Source organism: Lampetra fluviatilis, chromosome 65, assembly GCF_964198595.1.
Source record: "Lampetra fluviatilis chromosome 65, kcLamFluv1.1, whole genome shotgun sequence".
Taxonomy (NCBI): Eukaryota; Metazoa; Chordata; class Hyperoartia; order Petromyzontiformes; family Petromyzontidae; genus Lampetra; species Lampetra fluviatilis.
In genome coordinates, this window is record NC_136339.1 from 2,319,338 (window position 1) to 2,346,001 (window position 26,664).

At 56.6% G+C, this 26,664-nt stretch overlaps 1 protein-coding gene across 2 annotated transcripts in view; it reads right to left on the reverse strand.

Moving 5' to 3' along the window:
* Window positions 1-26,664, reverse strand: part of LOC144951996 (amyloid beta precursor like protein 2-like) — a 73,371-nt gene that overhangs the window by 10,179 nt on the left and 36,528 nt on the right. Inside the window, exons 2-14 of one of the 2 annotated variants that reach the window (XM_078882380.1) lie at window positions 25,830-25,994; window positions 24,267-24,396; window positions 22,839-22,987; window positions 19,209-19,810; window positions 17,943-18,181; window positions 16,078-16,238; window positions 13,399-13,479; window positions 11,637-11,795; window positions 10,944-11,075; window positions 9,772-9,871; window positions 7,731-7,880; window positions 5,868-5,914; window positions 160-300 (exon numbers count right to left, since the gene is read on the reverse strand). In XM_078882380.1, coding sequence (XP_078738506.1) covers window positions 160-300; window positions 5,868-5,914; window positions 7,731-7,880; window positions 9,772-9,871; window positions 10,944-11,075; window positions 11,637-11,795; window positions 13,399-13,479; window positions 16,078-16,238; window positions 17,943-18,181; window positions 19,209-19,810; window positions 22,839-22,987; window positions 24,267-24,396; window positions 25,830-25,994 — 2,256 coding nt within the window. Of the gene's footprint in view, window positions 1-159; window positions 301-5,867; window positions 5,915-7,730; window positions 7,881-9,771; window positions 9,872-10,943; window positions 11,076-11,636; window positions 11,796-13,398; window positions 13,480-16,077; window positions 16,239-17,942; window positions 18,182-19,208; window positions 19,811-22,838; window positions 22,988-24,266; window positions 24,423-25,829; window positions 25,995-26,664 lie in introns of those variants that run through there. The other variant, XM_078882379.1, reaches the window with a different exon arrangement.

The window sequence follows — 26,664 nt, forward strand, 5'->3', positions numbered from 1 at the left end:
TGACTACCTCGCCTGGTGTACAGGAGGTCGTGGGTTCGATCCCGACCCTGACCCCTCCTTGCTGTATATTTGCAGTTTGCTTTTCTCTCTCGTCAAAAATCTCAACATCATCAAGAAATGCCAACAGACGTCATCAGCAGCAGCAGCAGCAGCCCTCACCTCGCTGGTGCTGACGGGGCGGTAAGCCTTGCGGCGTAGCAGCACCAGGCTCCCGACCACCACGGTGGTCACCACGACGATGCCCACGAGCAGGGCGATCACGGCCCACACGTTGAACTGCTCCGCCTTGCGAGCATCCATCTGGAACGGCGGGCGGGCGGGAGGTTCAACACGATCGCAGCGCGCGTGGCGATAGCTTTACCGATTGTGTAGTCTGAATATGCATTCATCTTGAGGGCTTGGGGTACGTGTTGCAGTTCACTGGTCGGAAATACATCGAGCTCTGTGGTGTAGAGGTTTGATGAGGGAATTCTTTATAAAGTTTGCCTTTAGAAGCTAACCGCCTTTTCCTGACGACGGCTGTTTGTGTTGCGATGGAAACGTCGTGGTTTGTTGTTATTTTCTTTGAACCTAGCGACGTGACTTTACCGAAAGACCCAAAGAATATGAATTCCTGCAGTCACGAATGCTTTAAGTCGAGATTTACACTATACTCACTCACTATGCGATATTCACTATACGAACTATACTATACTATACAATACTGACTATATTATACTAACTATACTATACCATACTGACTATTCTATACTCACTCTACTCACTATACTAACTATACTTTACTCACTCACAGGTAAAGCTTTAAGTCGAGATTTATACTCACTACACTCACCAACCACTCACCAAACTCACCACACTCACCAACCACTCACTACACTCACCACACTCACTCACTACACTCACTCACTAAACTCACCAACCACACTCACCACACTCACCACACATCAACCACACTCACCAACCACACTCACTAACCACACTCACCAACCACACTCACCACACTCACCAACCACTCACTACACTCACCACACTCACTCACTACACTCACTCACTACACTCACTCACTAAACTCACCAACCACACTCACCACACTCACCACACATCAACCACACTCACCAACCACACTCACCACACTCACCAACCACTCACCACACCCCACTCAATACACTCATTCACCCCACTCAATACACTCACTCACCACACTCACTCTACTCACTCACCACACTCACTCACTCCACTCACCACACTCACCACACTCACTCACCACACTCACCACACTCACTCTACTCACTCACCACACTCACTCTACTCACTCACTCTACTCACTCACCACACTCACCCCACTCACTCACTCCACTCACTCACTCTACTCACTCACCACACTCACTCTACTCACTCACCACACTCACTCTACTCACTCACCACACTCACCACACTCACTCTACTCACTCACCACACTCACTCTACTCACTCACCACACTCACTCTACTCACTCACCACACTCACTCTACTCACTCACCACACTCACTCTACTCACTCACCACACTCACTCTACTCACTCACCACACTCACCACACTCACTCTACTCACTCACCACACTCACTCTACTCACTCACCACACTCACTCTACTCACTCACCACACTCACTCTACTCACTCACCACACTCACTCTACTCACTCACCACACTCACTCTACTCACTCACCACACTCACTCTACTCACTCACCACACTAACCACACTCACTCACCACACTCAATACACTCACCACACTCACTCTACTCACTCACCACACTCACCCCACTCACTCACTCCACTCACTCACTCCACTCACCACACTCACCACACTCACTCACCACACTCACCAGACTCACTCTACTCACTCACTCCACTCACTCACCACACTCACTCTACTCACTCACCACACTCACCACACTCACTCCACTCACTCACCACACTCACTCTACTCACTCACCACACTCACTCTACTCACTCACCACACTCACTATACTCACCACACTCACTCTACTCACTCACCACACTCACCCCACTCACTCACTCCACTCACCACACTCACCACACTCACTCACCACACTCACCAGACTCACTCTACTCACTCACCAGACTCACTCTACTCACTCACCACACTCACTCTACTCACTCACCACACTCACTCTACTCACTCACCACACTCACTCTACTCACTCACCACACTCACCACACTCACTCTACTCACTCACCACACTCACTCTACTCACTCACCACACTCACTCTACTCACTCACCACACTCACCACACTCACTCTACTCACTCATCACACTCACTCTACTCACTCACCACACTCACCCCACTCACTCACTCCACTCACTCACTCACTCCACTCACCACACTCACCAGACTCACTCTACTCACTCACCACACTCACCCCACTCACTCACTCCACTCACTCACTCCACTCACCACACTCACCACACTCACTCACCACACTCACCAGACTCACTCTACTCACTCACTCCACTCACTCACCACACTCACTCTACTCACTCACCACACTCACTCTACTCACTCACCACACTCACTCTACTCACTCACCACACTCACCACACTCACTCTACTCACTCACCACACTCACTCACCACACTCACCACACTCACTCTACTCACTCACCACACTCACTCTACTCACTCACCACACTCACTCTACTCACTCACCACACTCACCACACTCACTCTACTCACTCACCACACTCACTCTACTCACTCACCACACTCACTCTACTCACTCACCACACTCACTCTACTCACTCACCACACTCACTCTACTCACTCACCACACTCACTCTACTCACTCACCACACTCACTCTACTCACTCACCACACTCACCCCACTCACTCACTCCACTCACCACACTCACCACACTCACCACACTCACCCACTCCACTCACTCACTCCACTCACCACACTCACTCACCACACTCACTCACCACACTCACCAGACTCACTCTACTCACTCACCACACTCACCCCACTCACTCCCTCCACTCACCACACTCACCACACTCACTCACCACACTCACCAGACTCACTCTACTCACTCACTCACCACACTTACTCTACTCACTCACCACACTCACTCTACTCACTCACCACACTCACTCTACTCACTCACCACACTCACTCTACTCACTCACCACACTCACTCTACTCACTCACCACACTCACTCTACTCACTCACCACACTCACTCACCACACTCACTCCACTCACTCACCACACTCACTCTACTCACTCACCACACTCACTCTACTCACTCACCACACTCACTCCACTCACTCACCACACTCACTCTACTCACTCATCACACTCACCACACTCACTCTACTCACTCACCACACTTACTCTACTCACTCACCACACTCACTCTACTCACTCACCACACTCACTCTACTCACTCATCACACTCACCACACTCACTCTACTCACTCACCACACTTACTCTACTCACTCACCACACTCACTCTACTCACTCACTCACCACACTCACTCTACTCACTCACCACACTTACTCTACTCACTCACCACACTCACTCTACTCACTCACCACACTCACTCCACTCACTCACCACACTCACTCTACTCACTCACCACACTCACTCTACTCACTCACCACACTCACTCTACTCACTCACCACACTCACTCCACTCACTCTACTCACTCATCACACTCACCACACTCACTCACCACACTCACTCCACTCACTCACCACACTCACTCTACTCACTCACCACACTCACTCTACTCACTCACCACACTCACTCTACTCACTCACCACACTCACTCTACTCACTCACCACACTCACTCACCACACTCACCACACTCACTCTACTCACTCACCACACTCACTCTACTCACTCACCACACTCACTCTACTCACTCACCACACTCACTCTACTCACTCACCACACTCACTCTACTCACTCACCACACTCACCACACTCACTCTACTCACTCACCACACTCACTCACCACACTCACCACACTCACTCTACTCACTCACCACACTCACTCTACTCACTCACCACACTCACTCTACTCACTCACCACACTCACCACACTCACTCTACTCACTCACCACACTCACTCACCACACTCACCACACTCACTCTACTCACTCTACTCACTCACCACACTCACTCTACTCACTCACCACACTCACCACACTCACTCTACTCACTCACCACACTCACTCCACTCACTCACCACACTCACTTCACTCACTCACCACACTCACTCACCACACTCACCACACTCACTCTACTCACTCACCACACTCACTCCACTCACTCACCACACTCACTTCACTCACTCACCACACTCACTCTACTCACTCACCACACTCACTCTACTCACTCACCACACTCACCCCACTCACTCACTCCACTCACCACACTCACCACACTCACCACACTCACCCACTCCACTCACTCACTCCACTCACCACACTCACTCACCACACTCACCCCACTCACTCCCTCCACTCACTCACTCCACTCACCACACTCACTCACCACACTCACCAGACTCACTCTACTCACTCACTCACCACACTTACTCTACTCACTCACCACACTCACTCTACTCACTCACCACACTCACTCCACTCACTCACCACACTCACTCTACTCACTCATCACACTCACCACACTCACTCTACTCACTCACTCTACTCACTCACCACACTCACTCTACTCACTCACCACACTCACTCTACTCACTCATCACACTCACCACACTCACTCACCACACTCACTCCACTCACTCACCACACTCACTCTACTCACTCACCACACTCACCACACTCACTCTACTCACTCACCACACTCACTCTACTCACACACCACACTCACCACACTCACTCTACTCACTCACCACACTCACTCTACTCACTCACCACACTCACCACACTCACTCCACTCACTCACCACACTCACCACACTCACTCACTCACCCACCACACTCACTCTACTCACTCACCACACTCACTCACTCACCCACCACACTCACTCTACTCACTCACCACACTCACTCACTCACTCACCACACTCACTCTACTCACTCACCACACTCACTCTACTCACTCACCACACTCACCACACTCACCACACTCACTCTACTCACTCACCACACTCACCACACTCACTCTACTCACACACCACACTCACCACACTCACTCTACTCACTCACCACACTCACCACACTCACTCTACTCACTCACCACACTCACCACACTCACTCACTCACCCACCACACTCACTCTACTCACTCACCACACTCACTCACTCACCCACCCAACTCACTCTACTCACTCACCACACTCACTCACTCACTCACCACACTCACTCTACTCACTCACCACACTCACTCTACTCACTCACCACACTCACCACACTCACCACACTCACTCTACTCACTCACCACACTCACCACACTCACTCTACTCACTCACCACACTCACCACACTCACTCTATTCACTCACCACTCACCACACTCACTCTACTCACTCACCACACTCACTCTACTCACTCACCACACTCACCACACTCACTCACCACTCACCACACTCACTCTACTCACTCACCACACTCACTCACCACTCACCACACTCACTCTACTCACTCACCACACTCACTCTACTCACTCACCACACTCACTCTACTCACTCACCACACTCACCACACTCACTCTACTCACTCACCACTCACCACACTCACTCTACTCACTCACCACACTCACTCTACTCACTCACCACACTCACCACACACACTCACCACTCTCACTCACGCGTAATGTCTCGAGCATGAACTCACCTGGAAGAGGTCGGAGGCGAGGTCCTCGTTGGTAGCAGTCCCGCTCTCTGCACACACGCGCACAAAGACAAAGGTCCTCCAGATAGCCTAACAGACCGTCGGGGCAAGTGCCGTTAGCGAGCACCTACGAAGGCCGGCCCTGTGGCACACGAGGCGGTGGGTGGCCAGCACCACGCCCGGCCGCCTTTGTCTCCCCAGTGGCGATGTTCACACACTGCACCAGGTACTCATTTGAGGCCGAGTCGACCTAGGCGAGGCCCAGGACCGGTTAAGATAATCGTCGCCGGGGTTGGCGGTGAGCGGGAATCGAACTCGGGTCGCAGGGTTCGTAGCGCAGCGTAGGCAAAGATCCCCAGTATAGCCTCCGCAGAGCGTTGGGGCAAGTGCCGTTAGCGAGCAGCACCTACGGAAGGCCGTCACTGTGGCCCACGCGGGCTGTGGATGGCCGCTTGTGGAGACACGGGGAGTGTGGAGCTCGCAGTGCGAGGTGCACACACACACGCCGAGCGTGGCGGGGCACACGGGACAGGGCTCACAAGACAGACAATACACACGAGACAATGGAGACGAGACAATAGAGACGCGACAGAACAAACGAAACAATAGAAACAGACAGAACAAACAAGACAAAGAAACAAGACAATAGAAATGAGACAATAGAAACAGACAGAACAAACGAGACAGAACAAACGAGACAATAGAAATGAGACGAAATAAACGAGACAATAGAAACGAGACAAAAGAAACGAGACAGAACAAACGAGACAATAGAAACGAGACAATAGAAACAGACAGAACAAACGAGACAGAACAAACGAGACAATAGAAACGAGACAATAGAAACAGACAGAACAAACGAGACAATAGAAACGAGACAATAGAAACGAGACACTAAAAACGAGACACTAGAAACGAGACAATATAAACGAGACAATAGAAACGAGACAATAGAAACGAGACACTAGAAACGAGACAATAGAAACGAGACAATAGAAACGAGACACTAGAAACGAGACACTAGAAACGAGACACTAGAAACGAGACAATAGAAACGAGACACTAGAAACGAGACACTAGAAACGAGACAATAGAAACGAGACAATAGAAACGAGACAATAGAAACGAGACACTAGAAACGAGACACTAGAAACGAGACACTAGAAACGAGACACTAGAAACGAGACAATAGAAACGAGACAATAGAAACGAGACACTAGAAACGAGACAATAGAAACGAGACAATAGAAACGAGACAATAGAAACGAGACACTAGAAACGAGACACTAGAAACGAGACACTAGAAACGAGACACTAGAAACGAGACAATAGAAACGAGACAATAGAAACGAGACAATAGAAACGAGACACTAGAAACGAGACACTAGAAACGAGACAATAGAAACGAGACAATAGAAACGAGACAATAGAAACGAGACACTAGAAACGAGACACTAGAAACGAGACACTAGAAACGAGACAATAGAAACTAGACAATAGAAACGAAACACTAAAAACGAGACAATAGAAACGAGACACTAGAGACGAGACACTAGAAACGAGACAATAGAAACGAGACAGAACAAACGAGACAAAAGAAACAGACAGAACAAACGAGACAATAGAAACGAGACAGAAGAAACGAGACAAAACAAACGAGACAATAGAAACGAGACAATAGAAACGAGACAATAGAAACGAGACAATAGAAACGAGACAATAGAAACAAGACACTATAAACGAGACAATAGAAACGAGACAATTGAAACTAGACAATTGAAACGAGACACTAGAAACGAGACAATAGAGACGAGACACTACAAACGAGACAATAGAGACGAGACAGAAGAGGGGGTGACGCCGCACCGTCAGACTCCCCCGGGGACCCGCCGCGTGCCCGTTCGGGCCACAGGACGGGCGGCGTGTCGCTGGGCGGCACGAGGCCGTCCGAGCCGTAGCTCTGGCCCACGCTGAGCAGGCCCTGCCCGTAGCTCTGCACGTAGGCCGCCAGGCCACCTGCAAGGCGCACAAACACAGAGATCCCCCGTGTAGCCTTAACAGACTGTAGGGGCCAGTGCTGTTAGCGGGTAGCAGCGGCGCGCCGATGTCAAGGCCGATGTCAAGGCCGATGTCAAGGCCGGCCACACTGTCAAGCGGCTAACACCACCCCAGGCAGTCTGTCTCCCCAGCGGCGATGTTTACACACCGCACCGGGTACTCATTTGAGGCTGAGTCGATATAGGGGAGAGCCAGGACCAGTTCATATAATCGTCACTGGTGTTGGCCGTGAGCGGGAATCGAACTCGGGTCACTGGGTTCGTAGCGCAGCGTAGCGCTACCCGCTACACAACGCGTACACACACACAAAGATGCCCCGTATAGCCTTAACAGACTGTAGGGGCAAGTGCTGTTAGCGAGCACCTATGAAGGCCGGAACGGCACACGAGGGGGTGGGTGGCCAGCACCACGCCCGACCGCCTTTGTCTCCCCAGTGGCGATGTTTACACAACACACCAGATACACACACACACAACCGCGATTCGCAACCGAGTGGCGGTGACGTCATCACGGCACTTGTGCCAGGCCATGTGCACTTTAAGGCCACGTCAAGTGTCGAACGCCCGCTACTGGCAGGAGGTCACGGGACAGACCCAGGTGCCGCGGGTCGACTGACTGAGATGATTGGCCGATGCACCACCACCTGTGCCCCCTACTGCGCCAACTACCTGGCCTGGCAAAGGTGCCGTGGTGACGTCACCGTCAATTTCAGTTTCATTTATTTGGCGTAACCCTGTGAGCCATTCGGCTCTTGATTCGGGTCCAACCGCATCAAACAATAAAATTGCAAGATACATTTGATATTTACTGTACGCAAATTGAAACATCCCCTACAAAAACAATCAAATCTTCCAGAAAAAGCACCATTTGTTTATGCTGCGCAAACACGCACACAAAGACACGCGCGCACACACAGACATGCACGCACACAGAGACACGCACACACACATAGACACGCACGCACAGACACGCACGCACACACACACGCACACACACACACACACGCACGCACACACAGACACACACAGACACACACAGACACGCACGCACACACAGGCATGCACGCACACACAGAAACACACAGACACGCACGCACACACAGACACGCACGCACACAGAGACACACAGACACGCACACAGGTGACGATCCCTTCGCCACGGATGCGCCCCGGGTGACCCGGGCTACAGCACGGCCCTCCGGCGCGGCACTGTGCAGCCAGCGAGGGTTGGTGGTGGATCACGCAGACATGGACCATGCACGCACGCCACTACCACCTCCTGGCACGGAGCCAGGATAACGATGTTAACTACCTCGCCTGGTACGCAGGAGGTCGTGGGTTCCGATCCCGACCCTCACGCCTGCTGTATATTTGGAGTTTGCGTGTCTCTCTCTCTCTTATCATCATCACGGTGGCTACGAGATGTTAATGACCTCGCCTGGTGTACAGGAGGTCGTGGGTTCCATCATCATCATCCCGGTGGCTAGGAGATGTTAACGACCTCGCCTGGTCTACAGGAGGTCGTGGGTTCCATCAATATCATCATCACGGTGACTAGGAGATGTTAACGACCTCGCCTGGTATACAGGAGGTCGTGGGTTCTCTCATCATCATCATCACGGTGGCTAGGAGATGTTAACGACCTCGCCTGGTCTACAGGAGGTCGTGGGTTCCATCAATATCATCATCACGGTGACTAGGAGATGTTAACTACCTCGCCTGGTACACAGGAGGTCGTGGGTTCCATCATCATCATCATCACGGTGGCTAGGAGATGTTAACGACCTCGCCTGGTATACAGGAGGTCGTGGGATCGATCGGGCAGGGAGGAGGAGGAGGGCACCACTCACTGATCTGGGCCTGGATGCCGGGGCCCAGCCTGGGCACTTGGCTGAGAAGCGAGAGGCTCTCGTTGAGGCGCTTCTTGATCACCGTCAGGTGTGCCTGGACCTGGACACAAAGGCAAAGATCAACCGAATAGCCTTGGGGGACTGTGGGGGCAAGTGCTGTTAGCGAACCAGCAACACACACACAAGCACAAAGATCCCCCGTGTAGCCTCAACAAACTGTGGGGGCAAGTGCTGTTAGCGAGTAGCACCTACCACGGCCGGCACCGGGGCAGCGACCACGCCCGACCGCCTTTGTCTCCCCAGTGGCGATGTTTACTAACACACCGCACCGGGTACTCATTTGAGGCCGAGTCGACCTATGGAAGGCCCAGGACCGGTTCGGAAAACCGTCGCCGGTGTTGGCCGTGAGCGGGAATCGAACTCGGGTCGCCGGGTTTGTAGCGGTGCGCTAACCGCTGCACCACCGCTTCCCACACACACAAATATAAAGATTCCTCCCAACTGAATAGCCTTGGCAGAATGTGGGGGCAAGTGCTGTTAGCGGGTAGCACCTACCACGGCCGGCACCAGGGGACACGACGGGGCTGGTGCGGCCGGGGAAACAAACACGTACGGCCAGCGTGGGGCCTCCGCAGTGACCAGATCTTAACAAACCGCGGTGAGTTGGCCGAGGGAAGGTTCAGAAACCAGCTCAGATATTTGGCACTGATGTTGACTGCGGAGTTAGATGGGAGGCAGGAGAGAGCGTGGAGGGGAGTGGAGTGAGATGAGAGGGGAGAGGCAGGAGAGTGCGTGGAGGGGAGTGGAGTGAGATGAGAGGGGAGAGGCAGGAGAGTGCGTGGAGGGGAGTGGAGTGAGATGAGAGGGGAGAGGCAGGAGAGAGCGTGGAGGGGAGTGGAGCGAGATGAGAGGGGAGAGGCAGGAGAGAGCGTGGAGGGGAGTGGAGTGAGATGAGAGGGGAGAGGCAGGAGAGTGCGTGGAGGGGAGTGGAGCGAGATGAGAGGCAGGAGAGTGCGTGGAGGGGAGTCGAGTGAGATGAGAGGGGAGAGGCAGGAGAGTGCGTGGAGGGGAGTGGAGTGAGATGAGAGGGGAGAGGCAGGAGAGTGCGTGGAGGGGAGTGGAGTGAGATGAGAGGCAGGAGAGTGCGTGGAGGTGAGGGGGTCTCCGCTCACCATGAGGAGGGCGGTGGGAGGAGGAGGAGGATCACTGCTGCGCTGCTCGTGCTGGAAGTGTCTCACGGAGTGGACCTGGTCACGCTGCTCCGTCCACACGTAGCGCTTGAGCGCTTGCAGCAGGCGCTCACGCTGCAGCAGCAGCAGTAGGAGGGAGGTGGGGAGGGAGGGAGAGAGGGAGGGAGGGAGGGGCCACACAGAGGAAGAGACACATGCACGCACATATTAAAAAGATAATTCCGATTGACCAAATCGAAACCCACACAGAAGGCGAGATGCCCTCGCACACACAGGCAAGTGCTGTTCGCGAGTAGCAGCTGTGAAGGCCGGCACGGCACACGAGGGGGGGTGGGTGGCCAGCACCACGCCATGGCCACATTCGTGACCCCCCCCCACCCCCAGTGGCGATGTTTACTGCACCCCGCACCGGATGATCATTTGAGGCCGAGTCGGCCTAGGGGAAGGCCTGTGATCGTCGCTGGTGGTGGCCATGATCGGGAATTGAACTGGGGTCACCGGAGTTTGTAGCGCAGCACGCTGACCGCTACACGACCCACTCAAAGACAAAGATCCCCCGTGTAGCCTTAACAGACTGTTGGGGCAAGTGCTGTTAGCGAGCACATGAAGGTTGGCACGGCAGACTGTTTGGGCAAGTGTTGTTAGCGAGCTCCACTGACGGGCGTCTGCACGTACCTTGGGTGGCTGTGCCTGCAGCTGCGACAGATAATCCTCCAGGGCGGAGCGCCGTTGCATGTTGAGAGCCGCCTCCACGCGAGACTGGTGAGTGTCGCTCAGTCGCTGCTTGGCTCCCGCCAGCGCCGTGTCCAGCTGGTTCACCAGACGCTGGAACCGCTGGCGGATCGGCGGATAGGCGGACATGCCGAATCATCGACTCGCACAGAGACCCACAGACTCACACAGAGACCCACAGACTCGCACAGAGACCTGTAGACTCGCACAGAGACCCGTAGACTTGCACAGAGACCCGTCGACTCGCACAGAGACCCACTGACTCACACAGAGACCCGTAGAATCACAGAGACCCACAGACTCGCACAGAGACCTGTAAGACTCACACAGAGACCCGTAGACTCGCACAGAGACCCGTAGACTCGCACAGAGACCCGTAGACTCGCACAGAGACCCGTAGACTCACACAGAGACCCGTAGACTCACACAGAGACTCGTAGACTCACACAGAGACCTATAGACTCACACAGAGACCTATAGACTCACACAGAGAGACTCACACAGAGACCCGTAGACTCACACAGAGACTCACACAGAGACCCGTAGACTCACACAGAGACCCACAGACTCACACAGAGACTCACTGACTCACACAGAGACCCACTGACTCACACAGAGACCCGTAGAATCACACAGAGACCCATAAACTCACACAGAGATCCATAGACTCACACAGATCCATAGACTCACACAGAGACCCGTGGACTCACACAGAGACCCGTGGACTCACACAGAGACCCGTAGACTCACACAGACCCGTAGACTCACACAGAGACCCATAAACTCACACAGAGATCCATAGACTCACACAGAGACCCGTAGACTCACACAGAGACTCACACAGAGACCCACTGACTCACACAAAGACTCACAGACTCACACAGAGACCCATAAACTCACACAGAGATCCATAGACTCACACAGAGACCTGTAGACTCACACAGAGACCCGTAGACTCGCACAGAGACCCATAGACTCACACAGAGACCCATAGACTCACACAGACTCAGACTCACACAGACTCAGACTCACACAGAGACCCACAGACTCACACAGAGAGACTCACACAGAGACCCGTAGACTCACGCAGAGACCCATAGACTCAAGCAGAGACCCATAGACTCACACAGAAACCCATAGACTCACACAGAGAGACTCACACAGAGACCCGTAAACTCACACAGAGACCCGTAGATTCACATAGAGACCCGTAGACTCACACAGAGACCCATAGACTCACACAGAGACCCATAGACTCACACAGAGAGACTCACACAGAGACCCGTAGACTCACACAGAGACCCGTAGACTCACACAGAGACCCACAGACTCACACAGAGACCCACAGACTCACACAGAGACCCGTAGACTCACACAAAGAGACTCACACAGAGACCCATAGACTCACACAGAGACCTATAGACTCACACAGAGACCCGTAGACTCACACAGAGACCCACTGACTCACACAGAGACCCGTAGACTCACACAGAGACTCACTGACTCACACAGAGACCCGCAGACTCACACAGAGACTCACTGACTCACACAGAGACCCGTAGACTCACACAGAGACCCGTAGACTCACACAGAGAGACTCACACAGAGACCCGTAGACTCACACAGAGAGACTCACACAGAGACCCGTAGACTCACACATAGACTCACACAGAGAGACTCACACAGAGACTCACTGACTTCCTACCTTAATGAGGGCGGCTGCCTGCCGGTCGCTGTTGGGTCTGTTCTCGGCGTTGATCTTCGCTTCCTCCCACGCCTTCATGATCTGCCGAGGGGGGAGGGGGGACCGGAGGAGGTGGCAAGTCAGCGGCCACGTGGAGCTGGCCGGGGGCGTGTGGACCGGCAGTGGCTCGGGCGTCAGCGCGGTGGAGCCACATCTACTACACTATACACTACACTATACACTACACTATACACTACTACACTATACACTACTACACTATACATAATTATACACTACACTATACACTACACTATACACTACACTATACACTACACTATACACTACACTATACACTACTATACACTACTATACACTACACACTACACTACTACACTATACACTACTATGCACACTATACACAACACTCTACATACTACACTATACACACTATACACTACTATGCACACTACAGTACACACACTATACCCTACACTATACACACTATACACACTACACTATACACTACTAAACACTACACTATACACTACACTAGTGCTGTACTAGTATACTACACTATACACTACACTATACACTACACCAAACACTACAACACTATACATTACTACACTATACACTGTACACTACACTATACACTACACTATACACTACTATACACTACACTATACACTACACACTAGTGCTGTACTTAGTGTAGTGGTGATAACTACTCGCTGTTCGCAAGCTGTGGGAGAGCGGATCGTAAACAAGGTTTTCCCGCTCAATCAAACGGTCAGGGTCAAATGGGGTGAGGTAGGATCCAAACGCCAGATTGGGAAGGACCAATCAGAGGGTCTCACAAGGTGGCCGGGGATTGGACAACCCGGCCACGAAACGGTATAAAAGCCAGAGCGCTGAGAGCTCTTGGTGAGTTCTGCTACACGAAGACCCAAGTCGGCCGAAGACATCTAGGACCCTGGACCAAGCCCTCCAGCCCTTATCAGGGCTAGGACTCAGTGTCACCAGTGGTCGGGGAGAGATCCCCTAGGTCCAGCCAGAGGACGCTGGGATAGCAGGGAGATTAGATAGCCTGCAAGGTCCGCAGGCTGTACCTCCTTAGAACAGGAGCTGAGTGTGAGTGTGAGTTGTACAAGGTCCGCATGCTGTACCTCCTTAGAACAGGAGCTGAGTGTGAGTGTGAGCTGTGCAAGGTCCGCATGCTGTACCTCCTTAGAACAGGAGATGAGTGTGAGTGTGAGCTGTACAAGTTCAGCATGCTGTACCTCCGTAGAACAGGAGCTGAGTGTGAGCTGTACAAGGTCCGCAGGCTGTACCTCCTTAGAACAGGAGCTGAGTGTGAGTGTGAGCTGTACAAGGTCCGCATGCTGTACCTCCTCAGAACAGGAGCTGAGTGTGAGCAGTACAAGGTCCGCATGCTGTACCTCCTTAGAACAGGAGCTGAGTGTGAGCTGTACAAGATCCGCATGCTGTACCTCCTTAGAACAGGAGCTGAGTGTGAGTGTGAGCTGTACTAGGTCCGCTTGCTGTACCTCCTTAGAACAGGAGCTAATCGTGAGGGTGGAGCTGTACAAGGTCCGCATGCTGTACCTCCATAGAACAGGAGCTGAGTGTGAGTGTGAGCTGTGCAGGGTCAGGAGGCTGTACCTCCTTAGAACAGGAGCTGAGTGTGAGTGTGAGCTGTACTAGGTCCGCATGCTGTACCTCCTTAGAACAGGAGCTGAGTGTGAGCAGTACAAGGTCCGCATGCTGCGTCTCCTTAGAACAGGAGCTGAGTGTGAGTGTGAGCTGTACAAGTTCAGGAGGCTGTACCTCCTTAGAACAGGAGCTGAGTGTGAGTTGTGAGCTGTACAAGGTCCGCATGCTGTACCTCCTTAGAACAGGAGCTGAGTGTGAGTGTGAGCTGTACAAGTTCAGGAGGCTGTACCTCCTTAGAACAGGAGCTGAGTGTGAGTTGTGAGCTGTACAAGGTCCGCATGCTGTGTCTCCTTAGAACAGGAGCTGAGTGTGAGTGTGAGCTGTACAAGGTCCGCATGCTGTACCTCCTTAGAACAGGAGCTGAGTGTGAGTGTGAGCTGTACTAGGTCCGCATGCTGTACCTCCGTAGAACAGGAGCTGAGTGTGAGTGTGAGCTGTACAAGGTCCGCATGCTGTACCTCCTTAGAACAGGAGCTGAGTGTGAGTGTGAGCTGTACTAGGTCCGCATGCTGTACCTCCTTAGAACAGGAGCTGAGTGTGAGTGTGAGCTGTACAAGGTCCGCATGCTGTACCTCCTTAGAACAGGAGCTGAGTGTGAGCTGTACAAGGTCCGCATGCTGCGTCTCCTTAGAACAGGAGCTGAGTGTGAGCTGTACAAGGTCTGGAGGCTGTACCTCCTTAGAACAGGAGCTGAGTGTGAGCTGTACAAGGTCTGGAGGCTGTACCTCCTCAGGGTAACGGGTGAGGGGACTGTATACCCCTTAGTGTGATAGGGACTGTGTATTAAGACAATAAACAGTGTGTGCCATAAAGAAGTTTATAAGTCCGTCCTTTATAACACTACATTAGTAACGAGTTGACCACGTTCTGTTTACATGACAACCCTTACTAGTTGGCTGTGTCGGGTGGTGGCGGGGTTAACGACACATTTATATATTTACGCGATCTAACTCGCAGTTTGAGTTCACTGGGGTGTGAGGTTGCTACCTGGATGAGCCGGAGGTGATGATGCACCTCCAGCTGATCCTTGGCCTTGAGGAAGCGGTCGTGTTCCAGCTCGTCGCCCGCCGGCGAGTCGAAGTACAACTTCACCACGTCCTGCTGCTCCTGCTGCTGGTCATCGCTATCGTCGTCAGCGCCAGTCTCGCCTGAGTGGGTGGGGTGGGCGGGTGGGGGTGAGCCCTCCTCCTCCACCTCCTCCTCCACCTCCTCCTCCTCCTCCACCACCTTCTCCTCCTCCACCTTCTCCTCCTCCACCTCCTCCTCTACCTCCACCTCCTCCTCCACCTCCTCCTCCACCACCTCCTCCTCCCTCCTCATCCCCCCCCAGACACCGTCGCTGGGTCTTGATGACGTTCTTGCCGGAGGTTCACGGTCCCAGCCGGGCGCCCCCCCCCCCCCCCGCAACCCCCCCCCCCATCCCCCACGCGTCCCGCGGCTTCCTGTCGCGTCTGGTTTGGCTCGCGACGTGACCGCAGCCACCACCACCACCACGGCGGCGGCATTGGGCAGCGTGCGGTGAGACTCTCTCAAGCGACCCCCCCCCCCATCCTCTGGGTTAATAAAGCGGCGAAGCAAACGCACGCACACAGGCACACACGCACACACGCATGCACACACACGCGCGCACACACATACGCGCACACACACACGCACACACACGCGCACACACACGCACACATACGAAAGCACGCGCACGCACGCGCACGCACAGGCGCACTCACACGCTCACACACGCACGCACACACGCGCACACACACGCTCACACACACGCTCACACACGCACGCACACACGCGCACACACACGCTCACGCACACGCACACGCACACACACACACCGCGCTCCCCGCAACCACTGACAATGTCGTGGCCCGCGGTGTTTCACCCACAGCGAGCGACGTGCCGGCAAAGTCTGCCCCAAGCCGCGTCCATTCAACTCTCCCCAAACCGGGGGGTGGAGGGGAGGGGCTTGGAACCCCATAGAGAGATGCGGGGGGGGGGGGGGGGGACCAGTGCCGCTACCTTATCACAGACCAACTCAGACCTCATCGGTCACCCCGTGCCCCCTTATGAAGCTCAACGTTAATCCCGCAAAGTCTCATCGTCATCACAAGGGAGAAACACAAACACACACAGACGCGACATCATCTTTGTGTGTGCCCCCCCGTATTGAAACGGCCGTACGCCGTACGGACCCGAAAACCTAAATGTGCCTGTATAGGAATCAAGGGTACACCAGATGGTTTGACAGCCATGTAGTGTATTAGTCTATAGTAGTGCAGTAGTGTATAGTAGTGGAGTAGTGTGTAGTGTTATCGCAAGGAAGAAACACAAACAGACAAATCTAAATATCTTCTTGGTTTTTTCGGTAGAGTCACGTAGAAGGGAATTAATAAAATAATAAAAATAAAACGTAATAAAATTATTCTCACGACGTTTCGGCCACAACGCAAGCAGCCGTCCTCAGGTGAAGAACAGGTCTGTCGGGGAGACAGCGTCTGAATGTCTCCCCGACAGACCTGTTCTTCACCTGAGGACGGCTGCTTGCGTTGTGGCCGAAACGTCGTGAGAATTATTTTATTACGTTTTATTTTTATTATTTTATGACTTCCCTTCTACGTGACTTTACCAAAAGAACCAAGAAGATGAATCCCTGCAGTCACGAAAGCTTTAAATTGTAGTGTATAGTGTTATTGCAAGGAAGAAACACAAACAGACAAAATCTAAATATGTTTTGCCCGTCATTGAAACGCCGCATGGACCTGCAAACTCCGTTTCCCGCGCACAAGGCGAGGAGGGGAGCAAACCGTGAGGCGTCGACACGGCGTGGGAATTCTGCGAGCAGCGCTCACCGGCCTCCTCCTCCTCCTCCTCGTAGTCGCTGTGGCCCGGTGCACTGGGCCAGTCGTACTCCACGTTGTAGTCGTCCACGCCGGGGTCGCTCCCTTCCCGCGTCTCGTAGTCAGGCTCCTCCACCTCCTCCACCTCCTCCTCCTCCTCCTCGTCGCCGCCGCCCACCACGACGGCCGGGTAGTCTTCGTCCGCCTGGTCCTCCCCGACGGGGGCGGCCGCCTCCGTGTCGGCCTCCTCGCTTGGTGGGTCACCAGCAACCAACAGAGACAAAGATCGCCCCCCCACCCACCACCACCACCACCACGCGACCGCCTGTAACGGATCGTCGGGGAAAGTTCCGTCGGTCGAGCGGCACCCGCGGACGCCGCCCGGCACGGCGCGATGGGGTGGATGGCCAGCAAACACGCCGCGCCGGGTACTTATTTGAGGCCGAGTCGACCTATGGGAGGTCCAGCACCGGTTGAGATAACGGTACGCCCGGTGTTGGCCGGGTTGGTAGCGCGGCGTAGCGCTGGCCGCTACACCCACCGCTCCGCTGGTGGGACCCACAACCGCCATCATCGTCATCGTCGTCGTCATCATCGTCATCATCGTCACCTGCGGTCAGTCACCCACTCGTCACCCGCTGCTACTGCTGCTGCTGCTACTGCTGCTGCTGCTGCTGCTGCTGCTACTGCTACTTGCTGCTACTGCTGCTACTGCTACTGCTGCTACTGCTGCTGCTACTGCTACTACTGCTACTACTACTACTGCTGCTACTGCTGCTGCTGCTACTACTGCTGCTGCTGCTACTACTGCTGCTGCTGCTACTGCTGCTACTGCTGCTACTGCTGCTGCTGCGGTTACTCTGCCCGTGAACTTCAGTCACTAAATCACTCTCCAAGTCGCTCGCTCATTGCCAGTTAGCCACCCTCCCTGTCACTCGTCTGTCGCTGGGGGTGGTGGGGGGCTGGGTGGTGGGGGGCTGGGTGGTGGGTGGTGGGGGGCTGGGTGGGGGGGGCAGTGTGGTGGGGGGCTGGGTGGTGGGTGGTGGGGGGCTGGGTGGGGGGGGCCAGTGTGGTGGGGGGGCTGGGTGGTGGGGGGGCTGGGTGGTGGGGGGCTGGGTGGTGGGTGGTGGGTTGTGGGGGGCTGGGTGGGGGGGGCAGTGTGGTGGGGGGGCTGGGTGGTGGTGGGCTGGGTGGTGGTGGTGGGCTGGGTGGTGGTGGGCAGTGTGGTGGTGGGCTGGGTGGTGGTGGTGGGCTGGGTGGTGGGGGGGCAGCACCCACCTGGACTGCGCGTCGTTCATGTCGAACCACAGCTGCAGGTCGTCCTCGTAGGGGCTGCTGCTGCTGCTCCGGGGCTTGTCGCCAGCCGCCTCGTCCTCGTCATTTCTCAAGTCGGACCCCTCCTGCTCCTCCACCTCCTCCTCCTCCTGCTCCTGCTGCTGCTGCTCCTCCATCTCGTCCTCCACCTCGTCCTGGGGAAACTCCTCTTCCGGAGCGTCGACCTCCTCCTCCTCCTCCTCCTCATCGTCCACCACGTCTTCATCCTCCTCCTCCTCCACCTCGGGGACCTCCTCCTCCTCATCATCATCCTCCTCCTCCTCCGCCACCTCCTCCTCCTCATCGTCATCGTCGTCGCCGCCGCCGTAGTCGCTGTAAGAGACCTCCCGCGATCGCGTCTCCTCCTCATCCTCGTCGAAGGAGACCTCCCGCGATCGCGTCTCCTCCTCCTCCTCATCCTCGTCGAAGGAGACCTCCCGCGATCGTGTCTCCTCCTCGGAGTCGCCGGCGGGAGACGGGCAGCAGGTGTAGCGGATGCCGCGGAAGCCGTCCGTGCCGCACGGCCTTCTGGGAGTGTAGTCCCACAGGGTGTACTCCAGGCACATCTGGGGGCGGGGGAGGTGAGCAGCGCGCGGGGGGAGTTACGTGGAGACACGGGTAGAGAGAGACACGGGCGGAGAGAGAGACACGGGCGGAGAGAGAGACACGGGGAGAGAGAGACACGGGGAGAGAGAGACACGGGGAGAGAGACACGGGGAGAGAGAGACACGGGTAGGGAGACACGGGCGGAGAGAGACACGGGTAGGGAGAGACACGGGGAGAGAGAGACACGGGTAGGGAGACACGGGGAGAGAGACCCTGGCAGAGAAAGACACGGGTGGAGGGAGACACGGGTAGGGAGAGACACGGGCAGAGAGAGACACAGGGAGAGAGACACGGGGAGAGAGAGACACGCGGGCGGAGAGAGACATGGGTAGGGAGACACGGGGAGAGACACGGGCGGAGAGACACGGGCAGAGAGAGACACGGGCGGAGAGAGACACGGGCGGAGAGAGACACGGGGAGAGAGAGACACGGGCAGAGAGACACGGGCAGAGAGAGACACGGGGTGAGAGAGACACGGGGAGAGAGAGACACAGGGAGAGAGACACAGGCAGAGAGAGACACGGGCAGAGAGAGACACGGGCGGAGAGAGACACGGACGGAGAGAGACACGGGCAGAGAGAGACACGGGCAGAGAGAGACACGGGCAGAGAGAGACACGGGCAGAGAGAGACACGGGCGGAGAGAGACACGAGGAGAGAGACACGGGCAGAGAGAGACACGGGCGGAGAGAGACACGAGGAGAGAGACACGGGCAGAAAGAGATACGGGCAGAGAGAGACACGGGCGGAGAGAGACATGGGTAGGGAGACACGGGGAGAGACACGGGCGGAGAGACACGGGCAGAGAGAGACACGGGTGGAGAGAGACACAGGCGGAGAGAGACACGGGGAGAGAGAGACACGGGCAGAGAGACACGGGCAGAGAGAGACACGGGGTGAGAGAGACACGGGGAGAGAGAGACACAGGGAGAGAGACACAGGCAGAGAGAGACACGGGCAGAGAGAGACACGGGCAGAGAGAGACACGGGCGGAGAGAGACACGGACAGAGAGAGACACGGACAGAGAGAGAAAGACACGGGCAGAGAGAGACACGGGCGGAGAGAGACACGAGGAGAGAGACACGGGCAAAGAGAGACACGGGCAGAGAGAGACACGGGCAGAGAGAGACACGGGCAGAGAGAGACACGGGCGGAGAGAGACATGGGTAGGGAGACACGGGGAGAGACATGGGCGGAGAGACACGGGCAGAGAGAGACACGGGCGGAGAGAGACACGGGCGGAGAGAGACACGGGGAGAGAGAGATACGGGCAGAGAGACACGGGCAGAGAGAGACACGGGGTGAGAGAGACACGGGGAGAGAGAGACACAGGGAGAGAGACACAGGCAGAGAGAGACACGGGCAGAGAGAGACACGGGCGGAGAGATACACGGACAGAGAGAGACACGGGCGGAGAGAGACACGATGAGAGAGACACGGGCGGAGAGAGACACGGGGAGAGAGAGACACGGGCAGAGAGACACGGGCAGAGAGAGACACGGGGTGAGAGAGACACGGGGAGAGAGAGACACAGGGAGAGAGACACAGGCAGAGAGAGACACCGGCAGAGAGAGACACCGGCAGAGAGAGACACGGGCAGAGAGAGACACGGGCGGAGAGAGACACGAGGAGAGAGACACGGGCAGAGAGAGACACGGGCGGAGAGAGACACGAGGAGAGAGACACGGGCAGAGAGAGACACGGGCAGAGAGAGACACGGGCGGAGAGAGACACGGACGGAGAGAGACACGGGCAGAGAGAGACACGGGCAGAGAGAGACACGGGCAGAGAGAGACACGGGCAGAGAGAGACACGGGCGGAGAGAGACACGAGGAGAGAGACACGGGCAGAGAGAGACACGGGCGGAGAGAGACACGAGGAGAGAGACACGGGCAGAAAGAGATACGGGCAGAGAGAGACACGGGCGGAGAGAGACATGGGTAGGGAGACACGGGGAGAGACACGGGCGGAGAGACACGGGCAGAGAGAGACACGGGCGGAGAGAGACACAGGCGGAGAGAGACACGGGGAGAGAGAGACACGGGCAGAGAGACACGGGCAGAGAGAGACACGGGGTGAGAGAGACACGGGGAGAGAGAGACACAGGGAGAGAGACACAGGCAGAGAGAGACACGGGCAGAGAGAGACACGGGCAGAGAGAGACACGGGCGGAGAGAGACACGGACAGAGAGAGACACGGACAGAGAGAGAAAGACACGGGCAGAGAGAGACACGGGCGGAGAGAGACACGAGGAGAGAGACACGGGCAAAGAGAGACACGGGCAGAGAGAGACACGGGCAGAGAGAGACACGGGCAGAGAGAGACACGGGCGGAGAGAGACATGGGTAGGGAGACACGGGGAGAGACATGGGCGGAGAGACACGGGCAGAGAGAGACACGGGCGGAGAGAGACACGGGCGGAGAGAGACACGGGGAGAGAGAGATACGGGCAGAGAGACACGGGCAGAGAGAGACACGGGGTGAGAGAGACACGGGGAGAGAGAGACACAGGGAGAGAGACACAGGCAGAGAGAGACACGGGCAGAGAGAGACACGGGCGGAGAGATACACGGACAGAGAGAGACACGGGCGGAGAGAGACACGATGAGAGAGACACGGGCGGAGAGAGACACGGGGAGAGAGAGACACGGGCAGAGAGACACGGGCAGAGAGAGACACGGGGTGAGAGAGACACGGGGAGAGAGAGACACAGGGAGAGAGACACAGGCAGAGAGAGACACCGGCAGAGAGAGACACCGGCAGAGAGAGACACGGGCAGAGAGAGACACGGGCGGAGAGAGACACGAGGAGAGAGACACGGGCAGAGAGAGACACGGGCGGAGAGAGACACGAGGAGAGAGACACGGGCAGAGAGAGACACGGGCAGAGAGACACGGGCAGAGAGAGAGACACACAGCCACAGCTAGGGACAGGAGCAGGGTGGTGGTGGTGGAGGTGGTGGTGGTGGAGGTGGTGGTGGTGGGCACCTGGCGAGCGAGACGCTTCCAGAACCTGGCCGGGTGGCACTCATCCAGCTTCATCTGGCCCATCTGGACGCAGTCGCCCAGCTGCGAGTTGTCGGCGTCGCCGTCGGCAACCGCCGCCTCCTCCACGTCCACCTCCTGCTGCACCGCCACTGCACCGAGAGAGAAGCCGCGTCATCGCAGAGCTCCTCCCCCTCAGCTCATCTCGCTCCGCTCCGCTCCACACCCTCTCCTGCCTCTCCCCTCTCATCTCACTCCACTCCCCTCCACGCTCTCTCCTACCTCTCCCCTCTCATCTCACTCCACTCCCCTCCACGCTCTCTCCTACCTCTCCCCTCTCATCTCACTCCACCCCCCTCCACGCTCTCTCCTGCCTCTCCCCTCTCATCTCACTCCACTCCCCTCCACGCTCTCTCCTACCTCTCCCCTCTCATCTCACTCCACCCCCCTCCACGCTCTCTCCTACCTCTCCCCTCTCATCTCACTCCACTCCCCTCCACGCTCTCTCCTACCTCTCCCCTCTCATCTCACTCCACCCCCCTCCACGCTCTCTCCTACCTCTCCCCTCTCATCTCACTCCACTCCCCTCCACGCTCTCTCCTACCTCTCCCCTCTCATCTCACTCCACCCCCCTCCACGCTCTCTCCTACCTCTCCCCTCTCATCTCACTCCACTCCCCTCCACGCTCTCTCCTACCTCTCCCCTCTCATCTCACTCCACCCCCCTCCACGCTCTCTCCTACCTCTCCCCTCTCATCTCACTCCACTCCCCTCCACGCTCTCTCCTACCTCTCCCCTCTCATCTCACTCCACCCCCCTCCACGCTCTCTCCTACCTCTCCCCTCTCATCTCACTCCACTCACCTCCACGCACTCTCCCACCTCTCTCCTATCATCTCACTCCACTCCCCTCCACGCTCTCTCCTGCCTCTCCAATCTCGTCTCACTCCACTCCCCTCTCATCTCACTCCACTCCCCTCCACGCTCTCTCCTGCCTCTCCCCTCTCATCTCACTCCACTCCCCTCCACGCTCTCTCCTGCCTCTCCCCTCTCATCTCACTCCACTCCCCTCCACGCACTCTCCTGCCTCTCCCCTCTCATCTCACTCCACTCCCCTCCACGCTCTCTCCTGCCTCTCCCCTCTCATCTCACTCCACTCACCTCCACGCACTCTCCTGCCTCTCCTCTCTCATCTCACTCCACTGCCCTAGGCTTTACACAAACCCATAGGCTCACACAGAAAACCATACTCCCAAAAAGGTGCTCACACAGATACCCATAAGGTAATGTAGACGTTATACAACCCCCTCCTTCCACCCTCCTCCCCCCCTCCAACTCCTCGCACCCCCTCCCTCCTCCCCCCCCCCTTCCCCCTCCCCTCCCCCCCACTCCCCCCCCCCCTTCCCCCTCCCCTCCCCCCCCTCCCGCCGCACCCAGGCAGTGGTAGGGCAGCACGATGTGCGAGTTGGCGTGGCAGCGAGTCTTGCCCCTCCGGCACCAGTTGTCCACCGACACGGCCTGCGTCGCCTCTTCGACGCCCGTCACGCGCATGTCGGGGTAGACCTGCACGCGCGCACAAAGGCAAAGATCCCCCGTGTAGCCTGGGGCAAGTGCTGGTAGCGGAGCAGCAGTAGCGCCTACGGAGGCCGGAGCGTCACCCGGCGGCGATGGTGACCACACGTCGCGCCGGGTAACTCGTTTGAGGCCGAGTCGACCTAGGGGAGGACGCCCAGGACCGGTTCAGACGACCGTCACCGGCGTTGGCCGCGAGCGGGAACCGAACCCGGGTCGCCGGGTCCGTGGCGCTCGCCGCGGCCGCTCCCGGTTGCAACTGCCGGCGAAACGTCACCGGTGCCCGATTGTGTAAATGGCTGCCGTGGGTTGAACTCTCCAGCGCAGAAGCGGTTGGCCACGTTTGTGTTCACGTGACAAACCGCTTAGTGACTGGCCGTGGGTCGGGCGGTGGCGGGGGTGGCCGGGGTCAACAACGCACGATTACAGGTCCGCGCGGTCGAACGCCAGCAGGAAGCTCCTCTATGACGAGCGAGCGTCTCTTAAGCAGCTGCTGCTGCAGGTGCTGGTGGGGGCGGCTCGCTCCAGAGAGAGTTGAACCGCAAGCACCACCACCATCACCACCACCACCACCCCCACCACCGCCGCCACCACCGCCGCCACCACCGCCGCCACCACCGCCACCACCGCCACCGCCGCCACCGCCGCCACCGCCGCCACCGCCGCCACCACCGCCACCGCCGTCGCCGCCGTGGTGGTGGCTGCGGTCGCGTCGCGAGCCAAATCGGACGGGACAGGAAGCCGCGGGACGCGTGGGGGGTGAGGGCGGGGGGTGAGGAGAGAGGGAGACGCGTGGGGGGTGAGGGGGGGGGGTGAGGAGGGAGGGAGACGCATGGGGGGTGAGGGGGTGAGAGAGAGACGCATGGGAGGTAAGAGGGGGGAGGGAGAGAGACACGCATCTTGGGGCGTGGTGGTGGTGGTGGCGGTGGTGGTGGTGGTGGTGATGATGATGATGGTGGTGGTGGTGGCGGTGGTGATGATGGTGGTGGCGGTGGTGGTGGCGGTGATGGTGGTGACAGTGACGGTGGTGGTGATGATGGTGGTGGTGGTGGTGACAGTGACGGTGGTGGTGATGATGGTGGTGGTGGTGACAGTGGACGGTGGTGGTGATGATGGTGGTGGTGATGATGGTGGTGATGGTGGCGGTGGAGGTGGTGATGATGATGATGATGATGGTGGTGACGATGATGATGATGATGGTGGTGACGATGATGATGGTGGTGACGATGATGATGATGGTGGTGACGATGATGATGATGGTGGTGACGATGATGATGATGATGGTGGTGACGATGATGATGATGGTGGTGACGATGATGATGATGATGGTGGTGGTGGTGATGATGATGATGGTGGAGGTGGTGATGATGATGGTGGTGGTGGTGGCGGCGGTGGTGGATGGTGGTGGTGGTGGTGGCTGCTGCTTGCCTGCTGGGCAGTAACTGGAGGATGTCGAGGCTGCTGCTCAGGCAGGACGTGGTGCCGGACGGGTCGGGCACCCAGACGCCCGTCTGCAGGTCCACGTGCATGTTCAGCTTCCCGCAGAACATGGCCACCTGGGGGCGGGCGGAGCTCGGAGGGGGGGCGGCCTGCGGACAGGGCGGGAGACGGGGGGGAGAGGGGGAGACGGGGAGGACGGGGTGAGGGGGAGACGGGGTGAGGGGGAGACGGGGTGAGGGGGGAGACAGGGTGAGGGGGAGACGGGGGGGGAGACGGGGTGAGGGGGGAAACGGGGTGAGGGGGAGACGGGGGAGAGACGGGGGGGGAGACACGGGAACACGGGGACACGGGGACACGGGGAGATGGGGAGACACGGGGAGACACGTGGAGCGTCGGTGTCAGTTTACCTCATTTTGGTTTGGAAAGTCGGGTTTGGTTAGTTTCGTTTAGTTTGGTTACTTTCGTTTGGATAATTTAGTTCAGTATAGTTTACTTGAGTTTAGTTTGTTGAGTATAGTTTACTTTAGTTTAGTTTGGTTGGTTTGTTTAGTTTCGTTTCTTTAGTTTCGCTTGGTTAATTTAAATTGATTAGACGCCTTCATCGTCCCGTTGCGGGACGTGAGTTCCCAAGGTGGACTAGGAGGGGGGTCGACCCACTGCCGCCCAGCTCGTCCGTCGCGGTGCGAGATCACGACGGGCACAGCCGGCGGCGGTTCCAGCCACCGGGTTTTTCCTTTTGCCCGGCGGCATCGGGCACCCCGGTTCATCCCGGAGAAAATCCGATGAGAATGCGAAGGCTCCCCCCCCCCCCCACTTTTT